General features: G+C 33.7%; 1 protein-coding gene across 1 annotated transcript in view; it reads right to left on the bottom strand.

The window, feature by feature from the left end:
• Positions 1 to 305: 305 nt before the first annotated feature.
• org-1 (T-box transcription factor 1) overlaps positions 306 to 13,279 on the bottom strand; it is a 75,588-nt gene continuing 62,614 nt past the window's right edge. The window contains exon 9 of the mRNA XM_072527185.1: positions 306 to 4,524. Within this exon, the coding sequence (XP_072383286.1) occupies positions 4,151 to 4,524 (374 nt within the window). The 3' untranslated portion in view covers positions 306 to 4,150. The remainder of the gene's footprint in view (positions 4,525 to 13,279) is intronic.

The following is a 13,279-nucleotide window of genomic DNA, read 5'->3' as shown; positions in this document are numbered from 1 at the left end:
AATAATTAACTGCAATTAATCTCCAAAGTAACAAAAATTTACTCATTCTTGTTTGATACAAATCAAAAATTGCAGAATTCATAACCTAAAATAATCAAAATGTACTTTTCTAAAGCTTTATCTCTTTATATTTGAAGCGTACAGCATAATATACATTATAATAACATGCCAATACTGCTAAATCGAAATTTTTTTTCCATGTTTGACATTTGCGGCTATAATCAGCATGTACTTTCGGTAAACTCAAACTGCTTTTACTAGTTGTCGAAATTTCCCTACCACTTAAGACAAAATAAAACCAAATATCGAAAATATTCAACTTTATTAATTACTTCAGGTGTAAATAAATATATATTAACTAAAACTAAACATAAATTTGGCAATATTTTTGGTATAATATACAACATTTTTAGTAAAATATACTTCTAATAATACCTAATATTTATAATGTAACACAGAATTCCAGTACAGTTTCAGTATTTTCTTAATAAATTTTTACAACACCGCGGGTTATAATTATTGGTCCAGTCAGTACAATTTTTAAATTCGGATCTTTAAAATATTATTATTTGCCTCTATTTTTTAAAATATTTGATCAGATATCTCTGGTATGAATATTTACAGTTAGGTGCTTTCTTTTTCGCTAAACGAAGTAAATAACTATGTCAAAGTAATCAAATTTTATTAACAAAAGCTTTCATACCCCAAATTTTTCGCGAATTTAATATTTTGATTCATTATAAGGCAAGCACACGGTATGTGATGAGTAGAGTAGATTAATAACAAATAAAGGTGGGTGTGAAAAAAAAATAAGACGACGACTAACAATGGCTAGACAACAGCAAAATTGGCGAAAATCTCGAAAGACACCGACATAACTAAAGTTACGAAACTTCGCTTTGCATTTGCTGATATTCCCTATTGCAACATATACCTCTGAAACATGGATTGTCAAGAAACCTGGCGCAAACAGAATCAATGCTTTGACATGTATATATACAGGAGGATGTTGCGAATTCCATGGACAGCATATCTAACAAATGAGTCTGTGCTTCAAGAACTAAATATTAATAGCAGACATAATTGCATAAGATAATGGACTTTATTATTTTACCATCCTCAACACTCCTCAAAACCAAAAAGACCGTTAGAAAACTAAGGAGTCTACAAGATTCCATGTGGGAACTGTGACAAATCGTATATCATGTTAGATGAGAAGAACATCGAAATGCCATCGAAAGGAGAGAAAAAACGTCGTCCCTTAAACAACATGTCTTAACATACAGGACATAGAATAAACCTGTATCAAACGACAATGCTAGCTAACATCGAGATGAAAAGAAAACGTGAGATCAGACAATCAATAGAAATAGAAAAACATCCTAGAAGCCTAAATCAAAGAGATGATGCTCAAATGCTTCCAACAACATGGAAAGAGATATTGTAGAAAAAAACAAAAATAAATCAGGCAACAATACCGACGAGTATGATCCCTCCTACCTATACTTGAACAGGGCCAATCACAAAAAGCTTTGCCAAGAACCGTTCGAGAGAAGCGCGCCAGAATTGACTATATAAGGGACCGCTTTGACAGGAAGAGTCAGTTTACTTCTAGCACTAGCACGAAGTGTAACTACAAAGCAATGGTCTTTCTTAAAATCATAATTATTCAAACGGAGTCAAACCCTGAAAACCACAGAAAGCACATATTTTAAGGGGCGGAAATCTTAAGTGTAACATGGGTGTGTTTCGATCCAGGCTTTTTTCTGGTCGCGGATGTTACATTTTGGAACTACTCCGGCTAGCTCTGGATGAAAGTTTTTTGTAGCTGATTTTTGGAATGTTCACACTACCTTAAGGCTACTAAGGTAATATTAGTATGGCCTTTTTATGCTGCATCTTTGGCCACCATACTACTTATGCATTTGTTATTATTGGTTACTGAGATGTTATACATCTAATAATATAACATGTCTGGTTTTAAACCACACATTTTTCCATTATGTTAATTAACCTTTTGTATATGTGATTGTAGAGCACGAAATCATGATGACAGCCTATGGTTTAACTGCTCTGGGTAATGGTTGGGAATAAATAGGCGGATGTGCAAATATTACATTTGGAGGCAGGCCCTCAATTGTTGTGCTGTACTCTCTATGGTGCGGGACAGCATGGCCGCCTAACTTGAGTTCTTATCCTCCTTCTTGCTTCAATTTTCTGACTGGAATGAGTGGATGAAACGAGAGCCTGCACTGATCCGCTGAAACCAGCTCGCCTGGTTCACGGATGGGTCTAAAATGGACGAGCATGCAAATTCTGGAGTATATGGTAGCCAAATCGGATTTGAATCTGGCCAGGCTCTAGACTCCCATGTATCAGATCGAGATCCTGGTATGTGCTCGAGTTATAATAAATAGGGTTTGCTCAGGTAGGACCATCTTTATCTGCTTTAACAGAGAAGCAGCGCTAAGGGCTTTGGAAGCGCCCAAAGTCAGCTCTAAGCTGATTCTTGAGTGCACATGTTGATGCTGCTCTAACCAATATGGTTAACTTGGTATGGGTACCAATACACACAGGCGTGGAAGAAAACAAATGGGCTAACGCCCTGGCAAGACGGGGCTCATCCAATGGGGCCAGAACCTGTGATTGAAGTGCCCTTCAGCACTAGTCGGGGTAGTTTCAAGTTGCGTCTTCTGTCGAGGTTCCAGGACTCCTGGGCCAGTTGTGAAGATATAAGACAGGCTATGCTCCACATAAGGGGGACCATTCAAAAATCTTACAGCTCAACTTCTCCTTCTAGACCGTAGAGTCTCTGTGGTGGTCAGTGTGCTTACCGGCAACTGTAGACTCAGGCTGCACCTTCATCTGCTTGAATTGACGGATGCCCCACCTTACCGTCTTTATAATGATGAGGAGGAAACCTCTTTAAACCTCCTCTGGCCGAACCCAGGCAGACCCTGGGTTCGGCCTTTATGAAACCGAGCCAAATAAGGGAGTTACTCTTAAAGAGACTTGTAGCTATCTATGAGGCCACAAGGTTACTAAAGGATTTGCTGTTCTGAAATGCAGGAAGAGCTCAAATATGGAGTCCCTGGTCTCACAAATAGGTCCTGTCCCATAATAATAAGTATTCAGGTTTAGATGACCTAATCCTTTTAAATGTCTTCTTCTGGTAATGTTAAAATGGATTAAAAAAGGACAATAGATCAGTTAGTTTTCATCAAACGAAATTTTTAGCAGAAAAAATTATAATCGTTTCGTGGTCTGCATTTTTTTACTTTTTTTTAGCTTTTTAGTTATTTTAAAATATGAACAATTTTTTGGAAATTTTAAAAAATAATTTCAAATTAAATCCGCCTTTTTTCTAAATCTAAGCCTTTAAAAAACTTTCACATGTATAAAGTTAATTTTACATGGATTGCGATTAATAAAGCTTTCAGTAATTTTTCTTTATAACGGAATATCCAGTTCTATTAAATAGTTATACCTATATTAGTTATTAGATTTTTATACCATACCAAAGATCATTTAAATATTTTTTCAAATACTTTCAAAAAATTGGTTTCCTCTTAAAAAACCTACCCTTGTATTGTTATTTAACGTTGACTCCAGGTTTAGGTAAATACTCCGTTATCTTGGTCAAAGTGTAACTAGGTTTGTATTGTATATGTATCGTCAATAACAAAACAAAAATAGTTGATATGGTTTTTCAAGAGGTCTATCTTTGATAACAAATAGTCCGAAAAATGGATTTTTAGACAAAAAAAATCAACATGTTCATAAATAATAAATGGAAAGAAATGGAAAAGTATTGTTTTTTCAAAAAAAAAAAAAATTAAGAATCATTTTTTGCGTAAATAAACTTGTCCATCGATTTTTGGATTATATGAACTTTCTAAATATCCAATGGTCAGTATAACTATTCTTTTTTAAAATGTTATATCCGATTATATTAATCTTATTATGTGCTTTATAATAATTGTGCGAAAACCCCGAAATACTTGACTGTTATTTACGGTGTATAAATTATTCAAAGTAGTTTTTGAAAAACCATTTTCATATTTAATTTGTATTTAGATCTGCAACGTAGCAATCACAATTTTGTTATGTTTCTTTTTATCAAAAATACTGATTTTATTTACAATATAATTCATCTCGGCGAAAAATCGTACCCATTTTGATGTAGGCCCGCACTTCTAAAATTACCGTTGTTGCCATAAAACCCGGAATAGTTTCCATAGACCGTTCTACCAAAATTTGGTGCCCTCATGGCCTTTTCGTTACTGTACACAGGGTTATAATTGTGAAGAAGGTTATGGGAGTGGTACATGGGCCCGTAGTTACAAATATCTGTGGAATATGGTTGTCCTATTGCGCTGAGTCCTGCTGAAAGGATGTTGGATTGTAGAAGTGGAGGAGCTGTAGACTGGGTGGTATTTTGATACCGATTTTGGAAGATCATTGAGGGGTGGGTTTGTCGAGTGTTTTCTGTTGGATGCAGAATTTGGTCCTGGGTATCATCATCTGTAACCAAAAATAAATAATCATTATATTAGTCTTATTATTGACGCGAAATAATTTCGTATAAATCAGAACTATAAATCTAATAAAGTTAACTTAATTAAAGTTACGTTAAGATAAAAGTATTTAATATATTTATTACTAGTCATTATACTCGTCGAACTCTGTAGCGCGATGGCCGAAATATCTCTTTCACAGATATTAATTACATCGACCAATATCTGTATCTAGAACTATAAGAGTAGTAATCGACTAGGTTCAGCAATATCAAAACCATTCATTCTAGATAACAAGCGGTTTAAAACAAGGCGACGCGATGTACCTAGACAAAGCGGTCAGACCTGCAAAAACTACGATGCAAACGTTCTCGGTCAACTTCTTCTTCTTCATGTGCCGAACTCGATTATCGAGCGTTGGCTATCAAATTGGCTATAGTAATTTTGTTGACGGCAGCTCGGAAAAGAGATCTGTTAAACCAATCTCTCAGGTTTCTAAGCGATGACGTTCTTCTTCGACCTGACCCTCTTCTTCAGTCTACCTTGCCTTCTATTATTAAATGGAGTATATTATATCTCTCTGGTTGGCGCACAACATGGCCAAAATATTCAAGTTTGCGATTTTTAACTGTTTTGACGACTTCCATAACTTTTCCCATCCGATGCAAAAGAACTTTGCTACAAACTCTATCCACCCAACTTATTCGTAGGATTCTCCGATACACCCAGATTTCAAAGGCTTCCAGTTTCTTGAGAAGTGTATCCGTCAGAGTCCAATCTTCGACACCATACAAAAGAGTAGAGAACACATAACATCTCACTAATCTAATTTTCAGACTTAAAGTAATCTTGTTTCCACATAACAGTTTCTTCATCTTAAAGAATGCAGCTCTGGCCTTCTCTATCCGTATTCTAATTTCTTTGCTTACGTCCCAGTTCTCATTTAGATTACAACCAAGGTAAGTGATACTGTTAGTTATCTCCAGTTGTTCACCATAAGCTGTTACCACTTCCGGTTGTATTGGCGTTTTACTGACGACCATCACCTTTGTCTTTGCGGTGTTTAGCTTAAGGCCATATTCATAACACGTTGTGGTAATCCATTTAATTACCTAGATGTTGAAGTTCTTCGTAATTGCTTGCAATTAACACTGTGTCATCCGCATATCTCAAATTATTAATATTGACGCCATTCATTTTTATACCACATTGAACATTATCCACTGCTTTATTGAAAACGAACTCAGAATAGATGTTAAATAGTAGGGGGAACAAAATGCAGCCCTGCCTTACTCCTATTCGTATTTGAAGCTCTTCAGAAGTGTCCAGGCTAATCCTGATGTTTGCACGTTGATGCCAGTAATGATTTTTAATAATGCGTAGGTCTTTATCATCAATACCTACGTGCTGAAGAATGGCTGTCATTTCAGTATGTTTTACTCGATCAAAGGCCTTCTCAAAGTCAATAAAACACATATAAACTGGATGTCAGACATCTCTGCCTCTCTGTACCATAACCTGAATACTAAATAGTGCTTCTCCTGTTCCAAGGTTATTGCGGAATCCAAACTGTGTGTCACCAAGTTGTTGTTCTATTTTTTGGTACATCCTAGAGTGCAAAATTCGTAGAAATATCTTTAAAACACGAGTCATCAAGCTTATGGTTCGGTAGTCACTTCATCTTTTTGCATTTGCTTTTTTAGGTATCGTCACAAAAGTCGACAGCCGCCAATCCGTTGGTATATAGCCAGTTTCATAAATTTTATTAAACAGATGAAGGACAGATATTTTACCTAAAATTTCGAAGAGCTTTATTATTTTACTCGGTATTTCATCTGGTCCCGTCGCTTTTCGGGTCTTTGCTAAGCGTATTGCTTATTCAATTTCGTCCATAGTTATGTCAGGTCCTGTAACTACTTCGCTAATTTCAAGCTCGGGCCTTTCATCACCAAACAGTTCCTCAATATACTCTTTACATCTGTCTATTTTATGCAAATTAGTGATAATCAGTTTTTCGTCTCTATCAACGATGTTATGTGCCTTTTTTTTTCTGACCTGTCAGTTCTTTTATTTTTTTATATATCTTGGTCAACGGTCCACGATAATTGATAACCTTCACAGATGATAATGATAATGATAGTCGCTAAAACCACAAAATTACTTTTCAGTATTCTCATCTCCGTCGAAATAAGAATTTTATTAAACCTTCCTTTGCGTCGTTTGGTGTCATAAACTTTTCGACACTCCGATATGAAAGATCTCTTGTGTATACCCAACATTCATGTTTAGACCAATAGAACTGTTTTAAAACGAACTGTTCTAGGTATCTATTCCTGTACCTCGCCTAAGGGATTGTATGTAAAATTTGAAATACTATTTATTCAAATGTTTTATATTGCTTAACTATTGGTACATTTGTATTTACTCCAGACTTCGTTTATATTACTATTGATATATTCGCATTGTTTTGCTGATAAAACTTCACTATTCTATTCAAAGAACAATCATCCAAATATTTATTCGATCAAATTCAACTTTATTTGGTTTCTATATATACAAAAAATTAAACCAACAAAGCATTGTCTATTCAAATTTGATTTCGTCCAAAACTCTATCAAAGCCCATCTTTAACAAGATTTATGCCCCAAGTCATTACATAAAATAAAAAGCTTTATTTTGATTGTCAAATTGGAAGAATACGCAGGTTTGGACTGGGAAGATTTGTAAGAGAATTGTATATTTTACAAATTAAGGAAAACGCAACGAAATAGTCCGTTGATAATTATTTTCCATTTTAAAAAGTCAGCAATTCGAACAATGGATGTCAGAGTATACAAGGTGTTTCACGACGAGCTTAAACTATCTATACAGGGTGCATAACACAGGCCTACATTTTATTTTTATGAAAAAGTGTTTTAAGTTGAATAGGTGTCCTATAGTAAATGGGATGTGCTTATCACGAATCTGTACTTAGTTTTTTTCCAGCACATCAGGTTTTCAAGAAAAGTGTGTTTTAAAATTTTTCATAGAAACTGCCAAAAATACTAAGAAAATATTTATTGAAACCTTATTTAATATAAAATTACCCTGCAAAATTAAGTTGTTCTTAAAAAAAGAATTCAGTATAACCTACATTAGAAAATATTTGTTTATTTTTAAATAAAACCGTTCTCGTAAAAATGGTCAGAACTAATGACATTTTGAATTTTAAAAATTGATGGTCAAAATATTACAAAAAGACATGCCTTTCTGTTGAAACTTCCGCTAAATCTATTCAACGTTACAAAAGGAGTCATACGCAGTTTCCAGTTTTATGGAGTTCCGCTACAATCATACAAAAAAGGGCTTGTTTAAGAATTGAAGTTTATCAAAAGACCACTCGCAGAAAGTCACGGCGAAATTAGATCTAAGATAGAGCCAACTAGAGCGACTTTTAGAAGGATATCCAAGATGTTATGTAACAGAGACCTTAAATTGGCATTGAGGATCTACCTACTTAGCTGCTACGTGTTCTCGGTCTTACTTCATGGTGTCGAGTCCTGGACTGTAAATAAAACCGATCTAAATCGCCTTGAGGCTTTTGAAATGTGGTGCTATAGAAGAATTTTAAAAATTTCCTGGGTGGAGAAGATTCGAAACTCCATAATACTAGAACGTTTCAGCAAGACAACTGAGATCATAAAAAGCATCAAGCAGAGAAAGCTGGAGTATTTTGGACATGTAATGAGAGGTCCCAAATATAGATTGCTACAAAATATCATGCAAGGAAAAATAACAGGTAAACGCACTCCAGGACGAAGAAGAACCTCATGGTTGAAGAACTTGCGAGATTGGTATGGTGTTGATACAAGCATGCTATTTAGGGTGGCAGTGAATAAAATTAAGATATTATGATGGTAACCAACGTTCTAAAAGGACATGATACATGAAGAAGAAGATGGAGCACTAACCAGTTACTTTGTTCTAAAAAGTCAGAACACCGAAAACATTTTCAACCACTGAAGTGGAAAGTACTGACGTATGTGTATCTTGTACAAAACTGCTTAATGTTTGTTTTTAAGGTTAAAATATCTCATTTATTAATGACTGGTAATAAAGTTTGTCATAAAACGTTTCTTTTTTGTTAATTTGAACAAATACGGCAAAAAATAATAGTTTAGACATTTTTTTTGTTAATTAATTCGTGAAAAGATATAAGTCAAATAAAGAGAATAACAAATAAAATATCTATTAATTAACTAAAATCAATATAAATAAAATATTATTAAACTTATCATAAAATAATTTATCTTACAGGAAAAATCACAAATTTTTTATTTGTGTTAAATATAAACACTTTTTTTTTTAATTTTCTCAAACCTTCATTCTTGTGACTTATATCGTTTCATAAATAAGCGATTCAAATGTAGAAATAAAATAAATATAAAACAATATATTTACTTAACAAAAATAACACAAAAATCGTTGAATTTATAATAGATATTCAAAATGGCCTCCGTCGACGTCAATAAATAATTGCAAGCGATCTTCAAAACAGCAACTTCTAGTTAATACATTTCTGTTTAATCTCATACATTCATTTCTAATTTTCTCATTTATATCTTCTTTAGTTGTAGCTGATGTTTTATACACCTTATATTTTATTTAACTCCAGACAATAATATCTAGCTTGTTTAACTTTGGAGATCGTGGAGCAGTATTTATCTATCACAACTTTTCTATGATGCTTAAAATTTTTTTCTTTTATTTTTCCTATTTATTTGCCAACCAGATCTCCCTATATTTATCTTCAGGTAGTTTTAAAATATTTTACGATATATTTTTATAGAAGTACATTATTTGTAATATTTTCTTTGAAAATTCTTAATGGGGTAGTCCATCACTGAATGTTTACACTGTCAAATTGGGAGGAACATGTGTATTGGCCCACTAAAATCGTTTTATTGGCTTGAAAGTTTATACAACGGAAATTTATGATTGGAAACATTTAATAAAACTTTGAATTTTCTGTCAGAAATGAGTGAGTCGTCCTTTTGTGACTGTTGTTTAACATTTTGTGGGCTATATGATTAATTTATGAAGTCGTGAGCGGCCATGTGCTGGTGAAATTATAAACAAAATCAACTTTTAACTACTACCAGGCTTCAGTACTTCGGTAAACTGTTTACGAAAACTTAAAAGTGAAACCCTTTACCGTTTTACGACTTGACTTTTGTAAACAATGCATAATTGTGTTTAGTTTTCCGAAGCTAGTAATAAGTACTGTGTAAATAAATTTGTGGAATTGCTACTTAGACGGTCGTCCCACCAAATACGAAGATATTTTTAGATAGGTTATGTTGCAGATTGTTTTTTTGTTAACGCTGTAGTTTATTATCTTTATTAAATTGATTTTTATTTTTTTTTAACTCTCTTTTAAAGAGAATTGAATACCTGTAGTTGATAGGTATACTTGTTTATACCTCAATAGTTGTTTAGTTTTTTCTATTCAATCTGTCAAAGCTAAGATCTTCTGCATTGAATCACTTATTTTTTCTCGACATTATATGTCTTTAAAAGTTTTTCTTATCTTTTAAAAATAAGGACCATAAAAGCATCAACTTTACCTTTTTCGCCACATTTTTGAATAATTGGACTGTCATTCCATAGCACATTTGCAAGTTGTGGAGCAACAACCGTCTTGTTCTTACAGGTTTACGTTTGTTATATATCTTTCTCTGCACTATTATCTGCATAAACAGTATTTAAAGAGGTTCTGCAACTGTTTCCTTTGAAAAAGGAATGATTTTCTCTTCTTAGTACAAAAATGTTAGTAATAAAAATCTACACAACTTTTATAAATAACATTTTTATCTCCTCTTCTCAACTTTCTCAACCCTATTAACTCAAATAGAGTCTTGTTTAAATTCTCAACCAATTTCTCCCCTATCTGATTATCCCGACAATCAGGGCCGTTCCTGGCGAGTATGCAATGAATGCCCCGCACGCAGGCGCTAAATTTTAGGGGCGCCAAATATTTGGTTACCATTACAAAAATATTCTCACTTCTAAAACAAAAAAAGTCAGTGTTCAGTATTTCCCCGGTAAGCGCTAAAGCAATCACTTCATCCGATTGCTATTCCCTATTATAATACCAAAATTACTAATTAAATTACCACCCTACAATTTTATTAGTGGCAGCACACGACGCGCCGTCTAATGCCGCTCGCCGCGTATATTTATTGTTCTCCATATGAAGTCGAAATTAGAGAACACTTTCTGGGTTTTTTCAAAGTTTTAAATACTACAGGAGAAGGGCTCTTCAATTTTTTAAATAAAGAAATATTATCAAAATTTAAAATAAACCTTGATTGTTCAGCTCACTTTTAATTTAAGACTGACTCATTTCGTATGAAACTGTAGGTTTTTTTTTTCAATTATTCAGGAGTTGTTCAATTTTTTTTCTGCTTCAACCTATAGATGGGACATTTTAAAAAGGAATGTAACAAACTTAACTTTAAAATCAGTAAGTGAAACACGATGGGAAAGCAGAGTCAAAGCCATTCGCCCTCTTAGGTGTCAATTCCTCGAAATTTGTAAACGTTTACATGATTTGGTGGAAGATAATTCAAGAGATATGAACACGAAACATTGAGACACAACAATTCAATCCCTACAAAGACACTTTGGGGGAATATAAGTGCCACGATTTATTTGGATTTTTGGGTAATTTTCAAAATCTAGATTCTGATCTAATTAAAAGATCATGTATGGATTTGGATTTAGCTTTACAAATTCAAAATGAAGGAAATTGCAATATGCAAAGATATTGATGGTCTTGATTTTCATAATGAAATTCTGTCATACAAAGTTCTTAACCCACTCACAGACTCTAGCAAAATTTCGGATTCGCCATATATATTTTAAATTATATAACAAAGAAAAATTTACAATCCTTGTTTCCAAATCTATTTATAGCCTTGAGAATATTCCTGACCCTTCCAATTTCGGTGGCATCTAGCGAAAGGAGTTTTTCAAAGCTAAAGCTCATGAAAAATTATTTAAGAATGTCAATGTGCCAAGAAAGGCTACCAGATTTGGCAGTCATTTCAATTGAAAATAAAATTTGTGAAGCCATTGATCACAATGAAATGATTAATGAGCTTGCATCTGTAAAAGCACGACGTGTCATGTTGTAATTCCAATATTTGTTATTTAATTATTTTTCACTTGGTATATATGTATTATTTAATAAAGTTTTTTTTGCATTGAGAGTATCTCCTTTCCGTTATTGTTTCATGTTACATTGCAGAATGCCTTAATTTATTAATTAATTTGCGAATTGAGTGTTTTCTTTCTTACTGTTAACTTACATAATAATATTGTTTTAAAATGACCTTTTTTCTTCATTTAATTTTGAAAATAAAATCTTTTTTCAAACATGGTTCGTTTTATTTTTCTTTTTACATTCATATCGTATTTTCAATCATATCACAAGAACATGTTATGATATAGGTATCTTAAAAACATAATATGGGGGCGCACAAAAAATCCTGCACGCAGGCGCTCACTACCCTAGGAACGGACCTGCCGACAATACTAGTCCTCTGATACCCGCACACTTTTTGATAAGAGAATTACTTTTCTCTATGCCAGACCACCATTGGCTTGATATTAGCAAAGACCGTCCTCAACAAATATCAGCTGATCCAACTAAGATTTCAATTATTTTGGAAGAGATGAAGGGACGAGTCTTTAGGTCGTGTAGAAACGACCTTTCCCGGGAGTGATGGTGTCATCCGTAGTAAAATAATGATAACTGCAACTAAAATTATATATCGTCCAATGTACGGCAATATTGTCTAATAAGGCAATGTACATTATGTACATTGCCTTATTCTTAAAGGCATATCAGCCTTCAAGGGAGGCAACTATGTTAAATATTGGACATTTTTATTTTTTAAATGAGTTTACAGTTCTTTTGTGAATATAATTGCTAAATTAATAGGCATTAAGTGGCAACATAAACAAGTATCTTAGCTCAAGTCTAAGGTAGCACCGATGCGAAAATAAGAGAGCATAGGTTAAGATGGTTCGGGCATGTTCAACTTTGAGACATTAATCACATAATAAATGCTCATTAAAATATTTGAAAAAAGTATTGTGGAATGAAGGAAAATGTCGTTTACCTTAAATTTCTCTGTGAATATTTAAAAGAAAATTTATGGAAAAAGAGTTGCATAACAGAGTTTTAAAATAGAACAGCATTTGTTTCAGGAGGATTACCTCCTAGTGAAGCAACATTTGAATTATTATTGGACCAATGTAAAATCGCCAATATAGATTTATCTAATTATATAGATGTAGATACTCAACTGATCATCATTATCATCATTCTGGCTTTCCAACGCTGCGTGGGTCCTAGCCTCCTTAAGAATTTCTCTCCAGTCGTCCCTATCCATCGCCTTCCTCCGCTAAGCACATATTCCTATAATTCTGATGTCTTCGTCGATGTTATCAAAGAACCTTGTTCAGGGCCTTGCTCTTCTTCTCTGGCCAATAGGTGTATCAAGGAGCGTTTTTCTAGCTGGATCATTTTGTTCCATCCGCATTACATGCCCTATGACCTCAGACGTCCTATCTTAATGTTTTACGATATCTGGTTCCCGGTATATTCTATAAAATTCGAAGTTGTATCGTCTTCTCCACACTGAACACAACAAGTGGTCGTAGGATTTATGGCTGCGTACTTACTTTCATATACTTCGTTTTGATGTTTATTA

This window comes from Diabrotica undecimpunctata, chromosome 3, assembly GCF_040954645.1.
Source record: "Diabrotica undecimpunctata isolate CICGRU chromosome 3, icDiaUnde3, whole genome shotgun sequence".
Lineage (NCBI taxonomy): Eukaryota > Metazoa > Arthropoda > Insecta > Coleoptera > Chrysomelidae > Diabrotica > Diabrotica undecimpunctata.
Note: the sequence above shows the minus strand (reverse complement) of the source record. Positions and strands in the feature narration are given on the sequence as shown.